At 52.7% G+C, this 22,561-nt stretch overlaps 1 protein-coding gene across 3 annotated transcripts in view; it reads right to left on the reverse strand.

The window, feature by feature from the left end:
• CASZ1 (castor zinc finger 1) overlaps nucleotides 1-22,561 on the reverse strand; it is a 273,367-nt gene that overhangs the window by 130,123 nt on the left and 120,683 nt on the right. For 2 of the 3 annotated variants that reach the window (XM_075906425.2, XM_075906426.2), the window contains exon 3: nucleotides 21,362-21,447. In XM_075906425.2, coding sequence (XP_075762540.2) covers nucleotides 21,362-21,365 — 4 coding nt within the window. In that variant the 5' untranslated portion in view covers nucleotides 21,366-21,447. The remainder of the gene's footprint in view (nucleotides 1-21,361; nucleotides 21,448-22,561) is intronic. The other variant, XM_075906429.2, reaches the window with a different exon arrangement.

Raw genomic sequence — 22,561 nt, forward strand, 5'->3', positions numbered from 1 at the left:
ACAACAAGAGGGGAAAGGGCGGGGGTTCACCAATGTGAACCAAAGAGAGTTTGAATCACGTTGCTGGGCTCTAGCCACCCTGACTTCCACTGCCACAAAACCAGACATAGTGCACAAGTCCAGAGAGAGTCCAACACAGGCCCCATTCACAGGTCAAGAACTGGGAGTGGCCATACAGGGTGGGGGTGTGGCCTTGATGCCCTAAGAGCAGGGGTGGGGAATAATTTTTGGCTGGAGGCCACTTCAAAAAGTTTTGAAGTGCCCCCAGGCCACTCAGAAGGGGAGGGGCCTAAACCAGAAGGGGCGGGGCCAGTATGCTTCTGGGCTACCCCAGCCACAGACCATGATTGGTCTGAGGGTGGGGGAGCCCCTTTGCCCCCCCTTCCCACTAGGCACCCACACCACGCCCTGCTGCGTGCTCCTCGCAGGGCAGGGGTAGGGCAGGAGGAGGCTTCGGGCGCTCTCCCTCCCCCAGGCCAATCAGGGCACTTTGATGTGCTGTGCGCTCCTCGCAGGGCTGAGGGAGGGCGAAGGAAGCTTTGTGCAGCTCCCCTGTCCCCAGGCTCTGGGGGCGGGGGAGCACCCAAAGCCTCCTCCCGCCCTGTCCCCACCCTGCTAGGAGCATGCGGCACTTCAAAGTGCTACGCGTTCCTTCCAGGGAGGGAGGAGGCTTCGCGTGCTCCCACCGCCCAATCAGGGCCTGGGGGCAGAGGAGCTGCACGAAGCTTCCTTCGCCCTGCCTCTGCCCTGCACGAGCATACGGCACTTTGAAGTGCCGCGTGCTCCTTGCAGGTGGGGGGGGGGGGGAGGGCAGAGGAAACTTTGCGTGCTCCTCCCGCCCCCAGGCCAATCAGGGGGTAGGGCAGGAGGAGGCTTTGGGCATTCCCACACCCTCAGGGCCCAACTGGCTCGGGGGCAGGGGAACGGCAGGGCCTCCACGGGCCAGATCAACCCGCTAGGCGGGCTGGATTTGGTCTGCGGAGGCACTTTTGCCCATCCCTGCCTAAGAGTGAGGGCACTGACTGCCCTGTCCAAGTGTCAGAACAGCTGTCCAGTCAGAGGGGCAGCTTCAGGTCAGGGCATTCACGCCTAGGGAAGAAAACTAGAGCTCCCAATCTGAGGGTATGTCCTTGCAGGAGGAATAACGGGTAGTTCAATTTAGGGTTTTAATTCGAAATACCGGGTCCCTGCCACGTGCAGACGCGGGCAGTTAGTCCAGACTTGTAAATTTCAAAAAGTGGCGACCGGCCGGGAAGATGCAAATCAAGCGCGGGATATTTAAATCCCAGGCTTGATTTGCAACGTCGAATGCCTACATTAGCCTACCTAGTTCGAACTAGGGGGCTAGTGTAGACATACCCTGAGGGCTTCCAGGCCAGACTCCTTCCTCACTGACCTGGCCAATTATTGGGCCTGTGGGCTCCTTGGTGGAGCCGGGCCATGAATCCAGCCAAAGTGGAGCCCTTCACCTCGTTTTACACCAGCAGAAGCCAGAGGGACCAGATCCTGATATCTCGATGGCTTCCTGCCTCACTCATTTATTTAAAGACTCCCAAAGCCATTAGGCCACAATGCTCATTTCCAGCTTGAAGAAATCCAACGGCTACTTGAAAGGGACTGTCGGCCTTCATGGCTGGGATTGTAGGGCTTGATTTTGGCCTGGCACCTCCTTTCAGGGCCTACGATTCTTGGGAATCTCCCTTTTGTTCCAGACCACGAGGAACATTCTGTGTTAACACAGGTTTCTCCTCTCTAAAATTTCCTACAGACATACAAGAATTAAATGGTCGGAGCTCTTTTACCTGTCACCATAATTTGCTGAGAGCTGAGCTCTGTATTCCATGCCCCAGGCTGAGGCGAGCACACACCAACAATACACACACAGAGTGTACACACACTGTCATATAGACACACATGCCTCCTGAATGCATTTTTGTACTCCTGCACACATAAAAGTGAAGAGTATCACATTAATACATGTGCACACGACATGCACACACTTCTACAAAAAAAACCAGTATGCTCACACACTCAAATGTACACACATCCACAGGCCATCACACCAACCCACACTCTCCCCCCACCACCCACTGCAGACTCTGGTGTGGACTTCTCACCACCACTCCTGCTCCTCCTCCAGAAGCCACCTGCTGAGGAGCCTTTTCAAGTGAGGTCCACGCCTTGGAGCTGATGCAACTGGGAGGCTGCTTTTCTATCTTAGTGATCTCCAGTCACAGGATCAGGCTTTATTTCCCCATCCTCCCTCTTTGCCTCTTACCCAAGAAAAAGCTGCTCTTCCCTCCTACTGGGGCTGCTTGGCTTCTTGCTCCGTCAGGACCCTTTGTGAATTCATTTAGACAGCAGCTTTGCCCCCTCCCTACCACTAGGTCGGAGCTTCCCAAAGGCAGAATTGGTTCAGCACACACTCTAATTCCTGGACATGCTGACCTCCCAAATGCCTGGAAAAAGGGCAGTGCCTGTCACCCTGTCTTGCAGCTGCTGTGTTCCATCCCAGAGGTGGCTGCACTTCAGTAGTCCCTCCTCTGCCTCCAAGGGGCATTAAGAACTTTAATTAATTAATGTTTGCCAGGTTTTCGGAGATCCTTAGATGAAAGCTGTGATGAGAGGGCGAGGGGTGGTTAATTATTATCATTACATTTTACTGCTTTCCCCATGGAGGTTGTACCAGGGTTGAGCAGGGGATATGCCACATTTTGGAGGACCGTGTTATATGGGACATCACCCCCTGGTCATCTCCTCCCTCTTCATTTTTCTATTTATCTCGCTTTCCATTTCTTTTCTCTCTCTCTCTCCTCTGCTAGGGCTCACAAAGTGCCCTCTGCTCTAGACCCACGTGGGCTCTGGCTCTTGGGCTGGGGATCTGGCATCTCCAGGTTCCTCCACTCCTTCTTGCGCAGGGAATTTATTAGGCAAATGCTCTTGCCCTATTTCTGTAATTTTGTTTGATTTCTGTTTCATCAAGGGAGGTGCCCAGAGGCCTCCAGGCCTGGGCGGCAGGAGAGACAATCCGTGCTTTCTTCCCCTTTCCTGCTCTTTCACTCCTTTCTTTTCAATTCGGTTTCAATCACTTTGTTGGCATGACGAACCTGGCAAACACTGCCAAAGGCATGATGCCGAGTCTCAGGGTATAGGGCGGGGCCGTGGAGGGGCTTTGGCACCTGGGCCCAGCTCATGCCACTTTACTATTCCTTGGGCTTTTACTCAAGCCATTCGGCACTAGACCCCCACACCAAGCGCTCTGCCAGCAACCCTGGCCGGTCCAGCAGGTGTCCCAGCCCAGCGCTGCTTGCCATCTGACCACTTCCTCTGAGGAGCAAGCCAGAAAGCACTGAACGCACTCTGAGGAAGGCGACATGCTGCACATGGGCCCGGAGGGTGCTCGGGGAAAGGTATTCGAAGCAAGTCACAAAGATTTAGGGTAGAGGCAAGGGGTGTGGAGTGGGGGGGGGTGTAGATTTACCATGGAACCGAGTCCAGGAATGAATGTTCATAACCCTGAAATGTAAGGATGGTGCCCATAAAGCCAGCTCTGGTCTAGCCCAGAGTTCTCTGCTCTGAAACTACCCAAGACTCCATCTCTAGAAAGATCCCTCCAAATGGCACTGGCAGACCTGTTAGTACTAATTACTAACTACTAATTACTAATTAGTTCTATTGCAGTGCCTGAGACCCCCAATCATGGACCAAGACCCATTGTGCAAGATGCTGTACAGACACCGAACAAAAGGACACACCCTGCTCCAAAGAGTTAACAGTCTCAGGAGTTAAGAGTAGGGAACCTTTTTTGGGTCAGGAGCTACTGACCCACAGAAAAATCAGTCAGGGGCTGCACACAAGTGAGAAGCAAAAAAGAAAAACCAAACCCTCACCGATGTGGCCCGCAACTGAGGAGAAAGACACTCCCCGGGCCCAGACTAGTAGATTTTGTGTGATCCCGCCCTGTGGTGGGAAGGTTGGAGTGCCAGTGCAGACTCCCCAGTGCTGGGCTGCATCTGGCCCCCGGGCCTTAATATTCCCACCCCTGTTAATCTGCCTCCCTCTGGTGCATACACACACTCCTGTGTGAAGGCATAAGTCCATGCAGAGACACAAAAAAGCATGCACACATACATTCACACATTCATGACTAACATACGTATGCCATGATGCTAATAACCTCATCCTGCACACACCAAGACACCACCCTGGGGTCTGTCTTGGACATTAAAATCGTGGCTGCGATGGTGAGTGGGTATTAAGTGAGACCTCTCTATGTCCAATTTGTAGCTCACAGGCCCCGCCCCCATGGCAGTGTGCAAATGGACACACTCCAAGGCTATGCCACAAGCCAAGGTGGCAGTGTTTGGCTTGGAGCATAGACACGCACCAAGTGGCACTGCCACCTCTCTCACTGCCCAACTCAGGGCAATCAAGGTGGGCTTGGGCTCCAGAAGGGGCATGGTGCAGGTGTGGAGCCCCCTGACAGGTAAGCGAGGTGGATGTGAGGGACAGACAAGCATGAGGCTGACTTTTAGGATACAGTCCCTATGCCCTATTGGAAAGTGAACTTGTTTCAATGGACAGAGCTGACCTGACTCAGGGAGGCGGAGGAGAAGAGGGTGGGTGAGATGGTGGCAGTGGTGACAGGAAGAGCAGGAGCAACTGCAATGGATACCTCCACGGGCATGGGTGTGGAAGGGGGCAGGGTTCAGTCATGTCAGCCTCTGGAGTGGATCTGTTTGGGATTAGAGAGGAGACAGGGCAGGAAGGAGGGAACCTAGGAGCAGGATGGGAAGTTCACAACTCCCTCTGCAGATGATGGGTTCTCTTGGAGAGGATGCAACAAGCCAGGGCCCTGTTCCAAAACTCCATGGAGCAGGAAAGGTACCTGAGGGGCCTGGGAGTAGGAGATGGGATAGGCAGCACACTCAATGACAGCTGCTGCTCAAAAGCATGCAGGTGGGCTGCTATGTAACTGAGAGCAGCCCATTCCCATGGGACAACTGTCATGATCACTTGAACGCTGTTCCTGTGGTGGCATTTGAGCAGGGAGCCCAATGGGATGCAGATGGAGTGCGCTGATGAGGCAGGTGGGGCTGCATGGAGGCTGGCCCGGGATTCAGCATGATTAGACTGGCCAAGGGGAGAGTGAAGGCGAGTGACAAAGCAGGCAGGGAATGGGGGAAAGGGTGGAGAACAGAGCCCCGGGAACGCAGATGGTGGAGAAGGAAGGCCAAGAATGCTCCATGAGGCAGCATGCAACAGGGACCGAAGGGGGGAGATTTCCTCTCAGGCAAACCAGAAACGATAGGGAAGAATCTTCTCATGATGTCGGGTGTGAGAGTGTCACTGTGTATTGACACTACGTGTGCACAAGCATGCGTGCTGACATTACATGTGTATGCACGTTCTGACTGTGTGTGCATGCTGACATTACATATGTGTGTGTTCTGACATGCTGACATTATGTGGGCGTGTTCTGACATGGAGCATGCATGTTGACATTACATGTGCATGCGTGTGATTTGACATGGCACAGACACATTCATATGCAGCTATTGCACGTGCATGTGCTGTCACTGGGCGTGTATGCCTGTGCGCTGACACTGAGTTTGCGTGCATGAGGGTGCTGACACTGTACATATGCATGCTGGACACAACAACACACAGAGCTAATAAAGGCCCTAAAGGAAGTGCGGCCGAGCAGGAGGTTCTGACAACGGGCCAGGAGGGGGTAGAAGGAGGCAGTGGCAGGCGGAAAGTGTGAGACAGACGCAGAGATTGCATTACTGAAGGAGCCCGGGCTGGCAGTGCCGAGCTATCGTCCCTGTAATCCTGTTAGCCAGCAATCTCCATTCCGAAAGAGCTTCATTTCTTTGTGAATATTTGTAAACTAGATATCTAATGGAAAATTATAGGAAAATTATAGTGAAATTCATGACAAAGAAATCCGATTAGCCCTAATTCAATTATGCCATCTTAGCCCACACAGCACATTTCCCATTTTTTTCCCATAAATACCAATGCCAGGGGTCCGGGTAATCAAATAAAATTGAAAATCATCTTCCCATTAAATTCAATTAGCTGCAATTTCTAAAGCCTATCAGAGATTTTAATTACTAAATTATAAAATTCTCCAATGCTAAATTGAAACTAAAAAAATTGCACATCCTTATATTTCAGAGGAAAAAAACTGTGGAAACCTTGAAAAATACCCTTTTTCTCCCATTAGGGCCCACGTGAGGAGGGGCCTGGCAGCCGTCATCTACAGAATGATACTGGAGAGGACATTGACCGGGTCTCAGACAGGAAGAAGAAGAAGAGGGTGGCTGTCACACAGGGAAGGGGCTGGGATGCAGATGTCATTAAAACATAGAACCCAACCCCTTCCTAAACCAACTCGATTAAAAAAAACGAGGCTAGAAAGCTCCAGTGGAACCCTCAGTTGTGCTACCAGACTCCAGAGAACTTCCCACGGAAGCTGAGCTTGGTCGTCAAAACTCTGCCCTCTCACCTCGCTCATCCAGCCAACACTCTGCTGAGGGCAAGGGACATGACCACTCAGGGCTCACGGGAGTCAGGGGGCCACGTAGGGCAGCTCTGCTGCAGGCTTAAATTCTCCATCCAAAAGCCCTGGTGGCCAATGCAGTACACAGGTTGGTACCTAAGGTTACTTAGCATGCCAGCAAGTGATGGGCAGAGGAGAGCTGCTGCACTCCTCAGCTGTATGGCTGACCCCTGCTGCCACTCCCCAGAGTAGCCCTGGAGATTTTCTGGCTGCTGGTAACTAGTACGTCTGACCTTTTCACTGACAAAATCTCCAAACACACAATCCCACAGGCTGCTATGCCCCAGCCCTACATGAAACAGAGCCCAGGGGACTCCAGTGCTAAAACCAACAATGCCGCCCCCAGTCTGGGTCCTGTAAACCAGCAGTTCCCAACGACAGACCAGTGCTGGTCCACGAACCCCTGGATGCTGGAACGCAGCGGCTGCCAGAGTTGAAGCCGGCTGTTCGAAGAGGCTCAGCTCCAGCAGCTGTGGTGGCTGATTTTGCCCAGCGGTGGTGCAGAGGCTGAGGCAGCGGTGGCAGGAGGAGGCGGAGCAGAAAGCATCTCCTTCCCTCCTCTCCCTTCCCCACAGATAAGATGGCAGCCCGGCTGGAGCTCTGCACTCCTTCCTGCCTCTACTCATGGGGGCGCAAGACGCACTTGGGGAGGGATGGGGCATGTTGCCAATGGCCACGCTCTCTAGAGAGGGCAGTCTCACTCTGGGGAGTGTGGATGTGGAATGGGGGGCAAAGGGTATTGGGTGAGGGCGTGGTGGGGTCACGGGACAAGAAGGTGTAGGCATGGGCTGTAGGGGTCAGAGGTTAAAGGGTTAAAGGGCATGTGGAATAGGGGTGGAGGTCAAAAGATGTTAGGTACTGGGAAACAAGGAACTGGGTTGAGCCTTGGCAGACTGGCAATATTTTATTTGCATGTATGCATATTCATTATTTGCACAATGAATATGCAAACAAAATAATACTGGTCCACCAAAAGTTTGTGAATGGGTTTGCTGGTCTTCATTATAAACCATTGCTGTATATCAACAGTAACACTATGGGCTTCAAGAGAGCTCCTCTGGCTTGACACCAGCCTAACCTGGCAGCTGCTACCTCGTGTGAAGGGTCCCCCAGTTAACAGCTGCTGTCTATGCTGGAGAACAATTCTGCCTGGTCACTTAACCTGAGCACTAGTAAAAATGAATCCCTCTATCTTGCTAGTTTCATGGGATTAATTTGGTGAACGGCTGCGCCCTTTGCCACCTGCCTAGGCCGATACCAAGTTATTTTGCTGGGCGGCTGAGAGTTGTCATGAGGGGAGTTGCCCACAGGCGGAACAAAACCAAAAAGCTAATGATTGGGGCTTTTTCTTTAATAAACAGGCAAACTGGCTGAGCCAGACTGTTGGTTGGGATCCTGCTCCTCTTTATCACCCCGCAGCCTCAGTGACACATTCGCCAAATCATCAGCATTTTGCAATGGGAGCTTGTTACCAAATACCATATTTTTTTTGCCAGGGAAGGGAAAAAATAAATCAATAATTAAGCAGCCCAAGCAGGGAGAAGTTGCTGGTTGGCTGGCGCGGCCGCCTCCGCGGGGATTGCTCAGGCAGCTGGCGCCAGGCCCAGCGTGCACCTAGGTTGCCGGCTCGCCCTGGAATGTGGCACTGGCACCTGAGCGCTACTTTATTTTACTACGAATTAATCAAAGTCTCTTCTGCAAACGTCTGCCACTAAATCACCACTGGCTGCGCTTCAAACACAATTCCCCTGTTTCAGGGACTCAGCACGGGGAGATTACCAGTTTCAGGTGAAAGGCTGAAGGGGGGTTTCCTCTCAGTGGAGCTCCTGGTATTCCCAGCCATTGGCATCCCCTGGCTGGAAGAGTAATAGGTTTCCCACGTCTCTGCTCTCATTCGCAACAGGGAACTGCAGCCACAGTCAGGACAGGCTGGGGCAAATCTGACTCCACTCTCTCACTCCGGTGCAGCTACACCAGCAAAGAACTGGGCTCAACTTGTCTCTGTGCACCTAATGAAGGCGGCAAGGACTGTATTTGTGCGCTGAGTTTGTTCAGTTCTGTGTATGTCTCTGTGCGTGTGCGAGTGTGCGATCACAAACTTGCAGGGCTGTACATTTGAATGACAGTCCATTTGGTCCCCCCGTGTAGGTGTGGGGTATGATTGGGGCATGTGCTTAACTTTCAGCACCTGCTTAAACGCCATCCAAGCCACAGGGATGTTTTGCGGTGCTGTACTGGACTGGGGTTCTGGGCAGGTCCAAAGCCTGCTCAAGAAGCGTCTTTGCATTACATGACTGTACGGAATCTAGCACAGTGTAGGCCTAATCCATGGCTGGGGTCCATAGGAGACGCGGTGAGTGAGGTCCACCCCCACACAGGTCCAGCTGTGTATGCCTAACTCTCCATGTGCGTAGCTACACAATTGCGTGTACGCATTTCTGAGATGGTGCTTCTTAAGTGAACAAGCATCCTTCCTGTCCAGCCAGCCCACACTAAAGGGTAGTACCCAGATGCTGATTGGCATGTCTTGGTCTTCTGCTCCTGGCTTCCCTGCCTCTCACTGGAGAGGCAGTGCTCCCTCGAGCCATGAGTGCATTGTAATCCCCCTCCACACTCCGCCTGTCTCAGAACCCTCCCGTATTTTCAGTGCTCACTAGACCGTGAATTCACCTTCATACCAGTTACAGGGTTATTAGTTTCTTCTGACGCCAGTAGCCACCAAACTCTCACTGGCAGCTCTGCCTTCAAGACATGCAGCCCTCCTCCCTAGGCCTGCCCCTCTGCCCCACACCTCTGACCAAGAGACACACGGAGGAGTATCTCACACCAGTGAGCTACAGCTACAGGCCATACACAACTGCCGTGGAAACAAGTGAGAACAAAGAGAGGAAAGAGAGAAGGAAAAAGAAAGATGAAGAGAGAAGAAACAGGGCAACAGAGAGCGATGAGGGAGACCCCCGAGTACACCATAGCCTCCCTTCAGACCCAAGCAGCCCTCTCGATCTGCTGACACTAATATTACACAGCTTATCCTCAAATCATGAAGGGGGTGGGGACCAAGCCCTCCCTGGGAGCTCCAGGAAAACAGACCGGGCCCTGCTGTGGACGGTGCTGGCACCACTGGGGAATAACAGGGGCTGCATGGGCTATACAGGGACAAGAATCCCTCCCCCACCCCCAGTGTCTGATGGAGCAATGGGCAGAGGAGCAGCCACACACAAACTCTACCTGATGGAGAGGAAAACTGCTCTGTGCCATGGGCAGCAAAGACTAATGGTCTGGCCCCATCCCTGTCCTAATGGCATGGAGTCACCTCTGCCCATTCCCCCCATCTTTGGCACAGAACCACTCTGATTGCATCCCCCTCTCTTAGCACAGAGCCACCTCTGCCTGCACCCCTCTCTACCAGCACAGTCATTTCTGCCTACACCCCCCCTCTATCAGCACAGTCACTTCTGCTTACACCCCCATCTACCAGCAACGAGCCACCTCTACCTGTACACTCCCCATCAGCACAGTCACTTCTGCCCACACCCCTCTCTACCAGCACAGAGCCACTTCGGCCCTTCCCCCAGCTCAGAGCCACCTCTGTATGTACCCTCTTCCACTGGCACAGAGCGACCTCTGTCCCTCCCCACCCAGCAGTGCAACCCTGTCTACTCTCCCCTCCCAATTCAGGCAGGCTCCTGGGTCTGTTGGGCTTCCCCTTCTCTCAGCAGCTGGCTGCGAGTGTCATTCCTAGGAATTCCTGCATGACCCAGGGGACTGCACTGTGGAAGACACCTGATGAGGCTATACAGTGGACTAAAGAGACTCTGGCACCTTTTCAGAGTCAGGCTATTCTTCCTGGGGCCCAGGCCAGATCCCTCTTATGCTGATTGTACCCTTTCTGCCTACAGCAAGCCCCGGCTGTGCCCTCAGCTAGACACCTCCATTTCCCACCCTATGCAGTGACGTGGGGCTGCTGCAGGCTGCAGGCACACCCTCCAGCCCAGGGGTGGCTGCTTTTCTGTGGGTGACGGGATGCCACACACCTATCTAGCTACCTGCTCTAGAGTGTAAGGCGCTGAAAAGTGTCAGAGCTATAATCTTGCAGCAAACATGCTGAGACCACAACTTACCCTCTCCTCTCTGCTACATGCACAGGTGCGCGCACATTCATGCTCAGGACCTGTGCAAGCGGCCAGAGATTGGGGAGGAGTCCGTTGCCCCAGAGGCATGTTTAGACGTCCTGGCCTAGCTTCAGGGGCTACCACCCGGAAAGGAGTCCAGGAATATTCCTGAAAGCACTGGACAACTTGACAAAGATCTCAGTCCAGCCTCCCTCTGCCAGGAATGATGGAGCCCACCAGCACTTCCGTCCTAGCCCAAGCTCAGAGGCCATGGTGATGGCCACAGTATAGCAACATGAAGAGAATAGGGAAAGAAACCCAAAAGTTCCCACTCCCCTGAGATTTCTCCTTAGCACAAAAGGTGGCTCTCACAGGTGTTTTAGTTGGATCCATGGGGCCGGGAACAACACATCCCAGGGAATATATAGCTATGGTTCTCACGAGTAGAGTTAAAATACAGCAGGAAAAAGTCTCCCTTCACCTCCCAGCTCTCTGGATGAAAGGAGGGTGCATGGGGGAAACGTCCCTGGCCCTCCCCTCTCCCCCAATCTCCATAAAAGAAAGAGCTTTGTGCAAACAATAGATCAATGGATCCCCGCCCCTTCGGAAGGAAAACAAACACCAGGATCACCGCAAATTAGAGAATGTTTCGCTTCACTTCATCCAAACAGGCTGACAATTTTTTTGGGTTGTTGCCACGGCGACAGAATAACACAGCGTTCAGCCTGTTGCAGAACAATCAATTAAGTTAATGCCTCCCAGTGCCTGTTTACTCTTCCATTTAGGAGGTGCTTGCTGCTGCTCTCTCATTGTTGCATTTTCTCCTCCTTTGCGTCTTGTCTCCTTTCTCTTCTTTATTTCCCCTAAAATAAAAGTCCCCTCCCCTTAATATCCTCTCTTGATTGCTAACTTGTGGGGACGACTGTCTTGAATAAAGTTTCTTCTCCCTCTGCTTCATGCTCGCTTTGCCCCTGCCAGTAACAGACCGATCTTGGGAACACAACACAAACCACCTGATTCTACATACCTTTCCTTTCTCCCCTTGCAGACTGGCCAGTAACACACGAGTTATCACCCAAGGGAAGTGGGGCCACCCCCACACAGGTGTCAGTAACTGTCCCATTATTGCAGCATCTGGGACCTGCACCCAAAGTCCACTGAAGTCAATGGGAGTCCTTCCACTATGATTCTTCATTAATTACACCGAGTGCTGAGGGACCTGCAGAAGGGCTCTTTGTAAGCTCTAACGAGTGTCTCTCTCACTAACGGAAGTTGCTCCAATAAAATATACAACCTCACTCACCGTGTCTCCTATGGACCCCAGCCATGGATTAGGCCTACACTGTGCTAGATTCCGTACAGTCATGTAATGCAAAGACGCTTCTCGAGCAGGCTTTGGACCTGCCCAGAACCCCAGTCCAGTACAGCACCGCAACACATCCCTGTGGCTTGGATGGCGTTTAAGCAGGTGCTGAAAGTTAAGCACATGCTTAAGTGCTTTGCTGATCTGAGGTCTAGTCTGAGAGGGGAGGGGATAAACTGGCCCTTGAAAGGGGACATGGGCAAGAGCAAAACAAAGCTATTGTTTCTTTTTTCGCTCTTTAAAACATTAAAAGGACTGAGAGCATCGCCCATCCCCAGCAGTCTCCAGGCAGATGTGGATGCCAGCCATTGGACAGGCCCATGCACCTCTCCCCAGTGATCTCACGGGTTTCCATCTGCACCTCAAGCCGCTTGGGCAATGAAACTTGGCTGCTCAGCCCTGCTGCCTGTTTACAGTCACTTCCACATTCCCTCCTCAGCAGTAACGAGACCGAGCGCGCACCGTGCAAAGCACTTCACCAAGGGAGTAAATATCACAGCTCCGGGCTATGGCGGGGGGCAGGGCACAGAGAGGCAAAGTGACTTGTCCCGAACTAGCGGCAGAGCCTGTGCTAAAACCCGCTCCCTCAACTCCCAGACTGGTCATAGCCCTCGCCCCCTGCTAGCTCGCCAGCCCTGCATGGCTCTATGAAAACGCACAGAGATTCCAGAAGAGGTATTGTTGCCCCCTCCCTTTCGAAACAACATTTCAATGAAGGGCCTGTAGTAAACTAGTGGGCAGCATCTCTCTAAGGGTATGTCTACACTACAGCACTAATTCGAACTAACTTAATTCGAATTAGTTCATTCGAACTAAGCTCATTCGAATTAGTGCATCTAGACCTAAAAACTAATTCGAATTAGCATTTTGCTAATTTGAAATAGCATGTCCACATTGAGTGGACCCTGAACCAAAGTTAAGGCTGGCCGGAACCTGTGCCGTCAGGGCATCAGGTTAGGACTTAGAGCGTGGAGCTGCTGCCTCAGGCTAGCCAAGGGCTGTGCTTAAAGGGACCCCACCCCACCCCCGGACAGACAGTTCTCAGGGTTCCCCGCTTGCTTGTCTACCTCGATGAGGGACAGCAAAGCAGTCCTGTCTTGGAGTGCCCTGAGTGCTCACACTCAGCACATCACAGCACTCGGCCATCAGCCCGGCTGCACTTGCCGCAGGCTGCCATCTGAGAGGGTCAATTGGGGGGCTGTCAGGTTCCAGGAGGCCCTGCAGGAGAGCTTCCACCCCGAGGAGCCTGCAGAGCCACCCCAGTCCTCCCCATCCGGGGCTCATGCCCCATTCCTCCCTCACCTCCCTCCACTTACCCCTCCCTAGCCCCCCTTCCTGATGTAAAAAATGAAGGACACGTGTGTTCAAAAATAGAAACTCTCTTAATTTAACAAAACTGAGGGGGGGGATCAACCTCTGGGGAGACTGGGAAAAGGAGGTGGGAGAGGGGAAGAGAGAGGGTGGGAGAGGAGAGGGAGAAACCTGGGAGGAAGGAGCTGGAAGGGGGAAGCCAGGGGAAGAAGGAGAAGGAGAAGTATAAAACTATGGTACGCCATATCTTCAGTACCATGTACAGATGTGGTCTCCTCACCTCAAAAAAGATATTTTGGCCTTGGAAAGGGTTCAGAAAAGGGCAACTACAATGATTAGGGGTTTGGAACAGGTCCCATATGAAGAGAGGCTAAAGAGACTGGGACTTTTCAGCTTAGAAAAGAGGAGACAGAGGGGGGATATGATAGAGGTCTATAAAAGCATAAGTGGTGTGGAGAGGGTGAATAAAGAAAAGTTCTTCATTAGTTCCCATAATAGAAGGACTAGAGGACACCAAATGAAATGAATGAACAGCAGGTTTAAAACTAATAAGCAAAAGTTCTTCTTCACACAGCACATAGTCAACCTGTGGAACTCCTTGCCACAGGAGGCTGTGAAGGCTAGAACTAGAACAGAGTTTAAAGAGAAGTTAGATAAATTCATGGAGGTTGGGTCCATGGAGTGCTATTAGCCAGGGGGGTAGGAATGGTGTCCCTGGCCTCTGTTTGTGGAAGGCTGGAGATGGATGGCACGAGACAAATCGCTTGGTCATTGTCTTCGGTCCATCCCCTCCGGGGTACCTGGTGTTGGCCGCTGTCGGCAGACAGGCTACTAGGCTAAATGGACCTTTGGTCTGACCCAGTATGGCCATTCTTCTGTTCTTATGTTCTAAGCTCAGGGCTCAGGGTTGGGGGTCTCACTGGATCATCTTGATTTTCATGCAAACCTGCTCCTGGGTTCGCATGTGGCCTTTGGTGGTCAGGCTGGCAGCCATCCTGTGCCTAGTGCAGAGGTTGTGGATGTTGGAGGCCTCCCCCCAAACCTTGATGAGGTCCACGATCTCCACACTAGACCAGGCGGGCTCCCACCTCTTGCAGCCCTGGGCAGGCTCCTGTGAGTCACCAGCCTGGTCCCGGGAAGAGGAGGAGGGCTGGGTGGCAGCGGGTGGCTGGCTCATCTTGTGCCAGGTGCAGGGTATGCTGGCTGGGTGCTGGCAGGCTTGCAACTGGCACAAGCACCGTAGCTAGCCCGTGCTCCTTCAAGGGCTCCAGGGCCGGGAGGGGGGCAGAAGAGTTTCCCTGGTTGTGCCCAGAGTGGCCACCAGGGCAAGCTGGGAAGGGCTAGCCGCCAACTAGTTCAAATTAAGTGGCTACACAGCCCTTAATTCAAACTACTTAATTCGAACTAAGCATTAGTCCTCATAGAATGAGGTTTACTAGTTCGAATTAAGTGCTCCGCTAGTTCGAATTAAGTTCGAACTAGCGATTTGTATATATAGACGCTATGAAAGTTAATTCAAACTAACAGCTGTTAGTTCAAATTAACTTTGTAGTGTAGACATACCCTCAGGGGCATGGCAAGAGGGAGAGACACTGAGGCACAAGAAAACAACAAGGGCAGGATTCAGGCTAGCCCTGTGCAGAATCGGAAGAGCTCTGCTTCCCTAGGCCAATATTCTGTAGGGCATGGGAAGGAGACTGGAAAGGGAGTGAAGAATTCAATGTGCATAGGGAGAGAACGGGGGAAGGCAGGACACCCAGGTAATTTCTCCCCCATCATGCTGGCTGCAATGCGAACATTCTGGGCTTTGGTGAGCTGCTGTGCTGGGTAGGGGAGGGGTGGCCCCATCGACATTTTGCCTGGAGAACAAGTTGCCAGTGGAACCTGTTGGAGAAGGGGCTTGTTGACTGCTCCCTGTCCGTTACAGCCCAGATTATAAGCATATTGCACAGCACTCTCTGCACGGTGCTGGGGAAATCCAATACGCTGAAAGGTTAATGCAATCAATTAGGGTGACAAGGAAGTAAAGTAAAGCCTTTTGAGTAGATGAAAGGGAGAGAGAGGAAAGGAGACGGAGACTGAGAGAAAAGCAAAGAGAAAGGGGAAGAAGGGGGAAGGAGGCAGGCCCATGGGACTGGTCTTGTGTATGGAGGGCTGTGAGTCGGAGGAGAGGAGGCTCAGTCTGTGACTTGTCCTGCAATATGAGGGGGTCAAGGACCCAGCGAGTCTGCTACTACCATGCCAGCCTGGGCTAGAGGATTCTCCCCAGTTTGCTGTCACTACTATACATTCAAACAAACAAACAAACAAACAAACAAACAAACAAACAAACAAACAAACAGAACAAGGAATCCTGTGGCACTTTAAAGACTCACAAATGTATTAGGGCATAAGCTTTTATGAGATATAGCTCACTTCTTCAGAGGCTCGAAGGGAAAGAAAAGAAATGTCACACTCCCATCTCTGTACCCCTTTCTTTTTTCTTTTCTTTTCACAGCTGAAGAAATGAGGGATGTTCGATGTCATGTATTTTAGTAATTGAGTAGCCTCAGCAATTTTTAGTAGTTACACAGTTGCTAAAATACTCCCGGGGGTGGGGCCGGCAGCCAGTGAGCTCCCAGCTCCCGGCCCCACTCCTGGGAAGCCCCCTGCTATCCCGCGCTGCTGCCTCTGTATCACAGTGCCTGTATCAGAGGCGGCAGTGCAGGGTGGCAGGCAGAGCCAGTCTGCGAGGGGAGGCGGTTTAAAAATCAGCTGCCTGTGCAGACTGGCTCCCACCTCCCTGATACAAGGGCAGCAAGGTGGGGGGACATGTGTAGTTGTTTGGATTAACCGATAAGCTCAGGTATAATAACAAAGCCGATGGCCATCTTGTTTTTGCTGAAATTGACTAACCCAGCTATCCCTCTGAAACTTGCCATATATTAGTTGTTTCTGATGATGTCCACAAGGTGCCAGGTGCTATCCAAACAGAAAAGCAAGCTGGGCCCTACCCCAGGGTGCTTCCACGCAGGGTCAGGGGCACAGGGTGTGGAGATCTAGCATGGGCACTGGCCATACCTGGGAACAGCATATTCCATAACACATCTGACCGGGGCATCAGTAAAATCCTTGCTAGGTCCATGCTATCTGACCATGGTCAGCTGGCAGGGATGTAAGTGAATAGTGGCTCGGGCACAAGGCTGCCATGGAGGGAAGAGAAGGAGACAGGAAGAGAAGAAGAGCAGGAAAAGGAGAGTGAGGGACAGAGAAGGGGAGGACTCAAGGAAGAGCTGCATCTCTATCCATCTGTATCTGAGCACAGTGCCTATCCTTGGCAGCAGACGGGCTGCCCCAGTGGCTCTAGCTGCCTGGAAACTAGTTCACACCAGTCCCCTCCTCGCTGGAAAAGTTGGCAGTGTGTTGATCTCTGTGGCTGGCTCTGCAGGAGCCTGGGCTGGATAATCCTAATGGCTTGGGAGTCTCTGCATCTCTGAGAGTCAAGGGCTTCCCTCTCTAGTGCTGTCACCCTCAACAAACAGGCAGTGCTGGGTCTGCCCTGGGAGCGCAGAGCAAGCCCTTTCTGGCTGGGGCAAGTGTGGGGGAGGTGTCTCCCGAGGGAGCATGCTGCAGCCCTGCACGGCTTGGAGGTGCCAGCCTCGCAACATGGCATGCCGCTGCTCCTGCACAGCGGAGGCAAGCCATTCCCGAGTACGTTGGGGGTTCCAGCCCCAGGGGCCTCAGCTAAATAAAGAGCCCACAGCCCTCCCACTGGCTGCCCCGGGTTGGAGAGGGAAGGGTGGCCCGGCTCCTGCTCTCTGACCCCCCAGCAAAGCGGCACTTCATTAACCTGGCCTGGCAGGTCGGCAAGTTCAGCCATGTCCTGCCACCGCTCTCGCTCTCGGCACGGCTGGGCCTGGGAGAACGTGACACCAGCTCGTTAGGACAAATTATGACGCCATAACCCCTGCCGCAATGTCCCTTAATATCCCTATTTAGCCAGAGACAATTGCTGGTGGGTTCCGCGCTCTTAAAGCAGCCTCGCAAAGGCACAAGCACTGAGGTTTCAAATCCCAAGGGACAGGAGGGAACCTAAGCTCTCAGTCCAGGGGCCTCCAGGAGAAGGCAGCGGGAGCCTGAGCTAGGTGCAAGTGATAGCCCCAGGCAGGAAAATGCAGAGTCACTGGGAAATCCGGGGGAAGCTGCCGGAGGCCAGTTCACAGCCCAAACCATTGCTCTCCACAGCAGCTGGTTCTGAGCCGAACTGAGCACAAGTTTCATTGCAACAAAGTGATCTCTGTCCAAAGTGCATTGAAAAAATGAACCAAGATTTCTGCTCAAAACCCCAGCCTAATTTTACCCTGCTGAAGCCCCGGGTATCTCAGCCAGGTACCTCTGTCCCCTACCCAAATACTACACTGCATGGGGCTTTTTGGTGAACTCCTGCCTGTTTTCCATTTCTGTAAGAACTGTGTCAACACAGAGGCCTGGGGTTGGTGCATTCTGTTTCAGTGTTAATCCTAATCAGGGCATACCAGACAGGTCCAGTATATGGGCCTAGAAGCTAGCAGTGTGAGAGCGATGGATCTAGAGTCCCTTCCCAGACAAGATCCTCGCAGCCCACAGAGTAACAGGACAGCTCTGGACAAAGGCAAAAAGCAAGAGCCTTGCTAGGGAGGTAGGGCTAGAGGCTGGTCTAGACTAATCCAGCGCTTACATGTCCTCAGCAAGTCAGTGCATAACAAATGAGACCAAAACCCAGCCAAGTGTCAAACTCAACCTGCTATGAAACAGAAGTGGGTATGGGTGGTGAGTTACATGGGCCCATGGTGCCCTGTGCTCCACCAAAATTTGGGAACATGGGCCTGGTTCCACTAATGTCTGGGCTTATATATTCAGGCCCCACACTTTGGGGTCACTGCACTTTAGGGGGACAGGGGCCAGGGCAACCTGAGAAGTTAGTGGGGATGCCTGGTACCAGCAGCAAGGAGCAACCTGGCCCCAGCCAACCCCTCTCCACTCCACTCCACCCTTTCCCCAGTCCCTATCCCCGCCAGGCCTCTTTCTGGTATCTACTCTTCCCCTGAGCAACACTGGGAGCTAGCAGAGCAGAGCAGAGCAGAGCGGGGTAGGCTGGGGTCAGGTCACTCACTGCTGCCTGTGCCAGCCCCCCTGCTAGGCCCCCAGGCCACCCTGGACCCCATGTCCCACGGAAGCACAGGGCTCCCCAGAGCACAGGGCCTGGGACACTTGCCCTGGTCCATCCTATAGATGGGCTGGTTCTGCTTAGACCTGTTCTGGGCACCACCACAAATTATACAAACCTGGTGGCCATGGGAGAAAGCACCTCTCTGAACAACTGCACTGCCCCTGAGAAAACCCAACCTGGCCTCTTTTTTGAGGGAGTGCTGAGAGGGAGAAAATGGAAGGAGTGAAGAAGAGAAAAGAGTGAGAAGGAAAGAACTAGAGGACGAAAGAGAGAGCGAGAAAACACAAAACTGCCAGAGAAAAGAGTGAGAAACAAAAGGGGAAGGGAAAAGAACTCAAGACTGGCAACAGTGAAGGCAGGACAGAATGAGAGCAAAGGAAAAAGCGGCCAGGAAGAAGTGAGGGACTGAGAGGGAGAAGAAAGGGATGAGAAAAGAGCAAGAAGAGGGAGCACAGCGAGGGAGAGAGCTGTAACCAGGGTTGTGAAGCATGAAAAGGGAAGAATCTGCCTGTTCCTTTCAGCACTCGGAGCATGGTGCTCAGTAGTGACCTACACTGCGCCCGGCTGTGATCACGTTTTCAGGGCCACTGCCTGCAGATCCCAAACAATGATGGGGAGCCTTTGAAGTCAGAGAAAGAAGCCGCAATGTGAACGGGGCATTTTTTTGGGTGAGGGGGGAGAGAAAAAGTGAGGACTGAGCAGGCAGGGGAGAGAGGTTGCGAGGACAAAACAGAGAGTCGTTCCCAGCGGGGTGCCCCGAAATGAGAGAGACAAAAAGAAAACAAACAGTTTATGAGTAGGGCACATGCTGCCTGTGTCTGCGTCCCCCGCGCCGCCCGCCCCCCGTGCTCCCAGGGAGCCTTCTGTTCCCCAGCAATGATGGATGGACACACAGGGCCATTCACTCCTGCCATGTTACAGCAGAAATATTTACATAACACTGGCCTTCCACCGGTCACCTCTGACACTGCTGGGCCCAGTCCAGGGGCCCCTCTGACACAGCCTGGCCTGGGGGCTCCTCCAGTGTTGCCCAGGTGGAGATCACAAGCCCTGCTGATGCTGCGTGGCCTGAATCCACAGATCCCAGGTGGGTTTGACATGAGAACTAGACAACCAAGCTGGGAGGGGAGGAGCAGCATAGAGGTGAGGAGATGCTGAAAAGCTGAAAAGGAGCCAATGCCAGAGTGGGGAACAGATGTGCGGGGCTCCTGGCTCCCAGTTCTATGCTCAGGTCACTCCACTGTGTTTCCCTGTTAGCAACGGGATTCATTCAGCAGCCTCCCCGCTCCTAGCCCTTTGGGCAAGGGGGTTAAACCCCTGCATCTAGGGGGCGATGGCCTGTCTGCCATTGGGTTCCACACGCTGGGAGGCAGGGGACAAGGCCTACGTTTGGCCTTCGCTTCCTCAAGGCAGACGTGCTTCATTGAGGCTAACTAGCGAGAGCATCTCTTCTGGGCAACCCTAGCAGCACAGGTGGGTTTGACACCGTCACTGTGGGGGCGGACTAATGTCTGTCTGTCCATCCTTCACACTCTCCTAGGCTCGCCCATGTGTTTGGTTGAAATGGTGGTCAAAGCAGGAGGAAAGTTACCTGCAACCCACAGGCCTCCAGTGCAGTGTTCCCTCTAATCTTTTCCACCCGTGTGTGGATTTTTCCACATGCAGAATAAATTTTATGTGCACTGAGACACGTGTGAATGTGCACCACAAGTAGAAACAAAAAATCTACCTGTGGGCGCTCTGCTGAACTGTGGGTGGCATGTGAATCTGTCCTGAGCGGCCGTACATGCGATCAGCTTAAAGGGAACGCTGCTCTAATGCTCTTGACCTTAAGGTACATGCTGCTCCCCTTGTCATACTGCCACTACTCCACTGGTGGCACCCAGGAGCCCAAAGCAGCTCACTTGGAGCAGCTGTGGCTGTGCCAAGGGTCATTTATTGCAGCACAGATGCCGTCCTGGAACCTCAGATCTAATTCTAGTGCTCCCCAGATAAGACAAACTCTACCCTCCCCCTAACTCTTTGATCCCACAGCTCTCTCGGCACCTTCTCCGCAAAGCACTCCAGTACATCACTGCAAACACCCCCTGCCAAGCTGCAAACAGGATTCTCAGCAAGCACGGACATCTCCAAAGGATTCCTACTAGTGCAATGGTGCCCAAGTGATGGGAGGTCACACTGAGCCAGACCACTGAGCGCCCTGAGTGCCTGACAGGTGGAGAAAGATTCAGTACCTTGGTAATGCCTCAGGAGGGGAAGTGCACACCTGGAAATGGGACCCGTGAGGAGAGGGTCAGAAGCAGCACAGGTTGCAGTGGGGAACACTGACAGACCCATGCCCTGCCACATCAGAGCCATGCCGCTGTTTTCTGAGCTACAAGTCTCTGTCCCCATTAGGGCTGAGCACGGACATCACTATTTCAGCTTGCCTCTGAGTCCAAGTCAATTCTCCAGAATAACCAGAGATGGAGACTCAGACACAAAGAAAGAAGAAAGCCCTCGTCCATCTCCTGCCAGGCCAGCCCAGGGGCTAAGAGGCACAGCCTGCTCTGCCCAGGAAGGCAGAGAGGTGACCAAGAGAGACCCCATGGAGAGGCAGGATCAGGAACCAATAGACACGGACACAAACACAAAGACACGGGGTTAGAGACACACAGGACATGTCTGCACTAGACCCTCCCAGTTAATCTCTCCCTCTATTGCTAATGCCAGTTCAGACTCCCCAGTTCTAGCCCCAGTGCAGACAAGGCCACAAAGACGAGGCCACAGATTGTGAGACACGCAGAGATAAAGAGAACCAGGAGGGCCTGGAGACATACCCATTGCAGCCTGGATGTCTCTCCTACCTTTCGGAGATTTCAAGGCCTTGTTCTTGCCTTTTTTGTAGCTGTAAAGTCACTTCATCCTGAGGAGGAAAGAGAGGGAAGAAGGTTAATGCCCCAGTGCCACCTGATCCAGGAAGCCAGGATACACAGGATGCTTAGGTCACTTTCTCATTCTCTCCGTGACAGAGCAGGGGGTTTGACCAACTACAAAAAGGGCAGGCTTAGGGCCTACGGGATTTGTCTGGCCACAAACCAGCCCTGCTCTACTTTCGGCTACACTGTGCACTGCAACGAGGCTTTTGTGCCATGGTGCTTGGGAGATACACAGTTCTCCTGCTTTGGAGCTCCAGAGGAGAGACTCGTAACCTTTCCAGACAAATGTACCTCTTTCAGGAGTCTGATTTGTCTCACGTACCCCTAAGTTTCACCTCACTGGAAAATGGCTTGCTTATAAAATCAGACATAAAAATACAAGGGTCGCACCATGCTGTTACTGAAACCCTGCTGATAGTCTCATTTTAGCATATAATTATAAAATAAATCAACTAGAATATAAATATTGTACTTACATTTCAGTGTACAGTATACAGAGCAGTAGAAACAAATCACTGTATGAAATTTTAGTTTGAACGGACTTTGCTTGTGCTTTTTATGAAGCCTTTTGTAAAATTAGGCCAATATCGTGACAAGTCGATGTGCCCTCCCAGAAGACTTCTCTGTTCCCTTGGTTGAGAACTACAGCTCTAGGGAGCTCTGGGATAGGGTACTACCTACAGGGCTGGGATGGGGACAGTTAAGTGGGTAGATGGCACCCTCTATAGGGAAGGGTTTGCCTGGGTCCTGCTTCACTGATAGGGACCAGGGACCGTGTACCTGTGAACTATTAACACCCTTTATTGTCTAGGAATTCATTTTCTGCTGCTTATTTCGCACATGCACACTACAGATCTTGTATAAGCCTGCTGGCCTCCATCTGACTGCCCCCTCACTCTCTCCTGACTCTTCCTCTACCCTCATGTTCCTCCCACTCTCTCTTGACCCCTCCTCCATTGCCATGCCCCTCCCACTCTCCTGATCCCTTTCCCTTTCCTCCATGTCTCACCCACATTCTCCTGATCCTTCCTCCACTTCCATGCCTCATCAGCATCCGATTGTGCCCCCCACCCCATGCTCCTCCCATTAGCCCTCCTGACT

The sequence above is a fragment of the Pelodiscus sinensis genome, chromosome 24 (genome assembly GCF_052426305.1).
Source record: "Pelodiscus sinensis isolate ZL-2025 chromosome 24, ASM5242630v1, whole genome shotgun sequence".
NCBI lineage: Eukaryota > Metazoa > Chordata > Testudines > Trionychidae > Pelodiscus > Pelodiscus sinensis.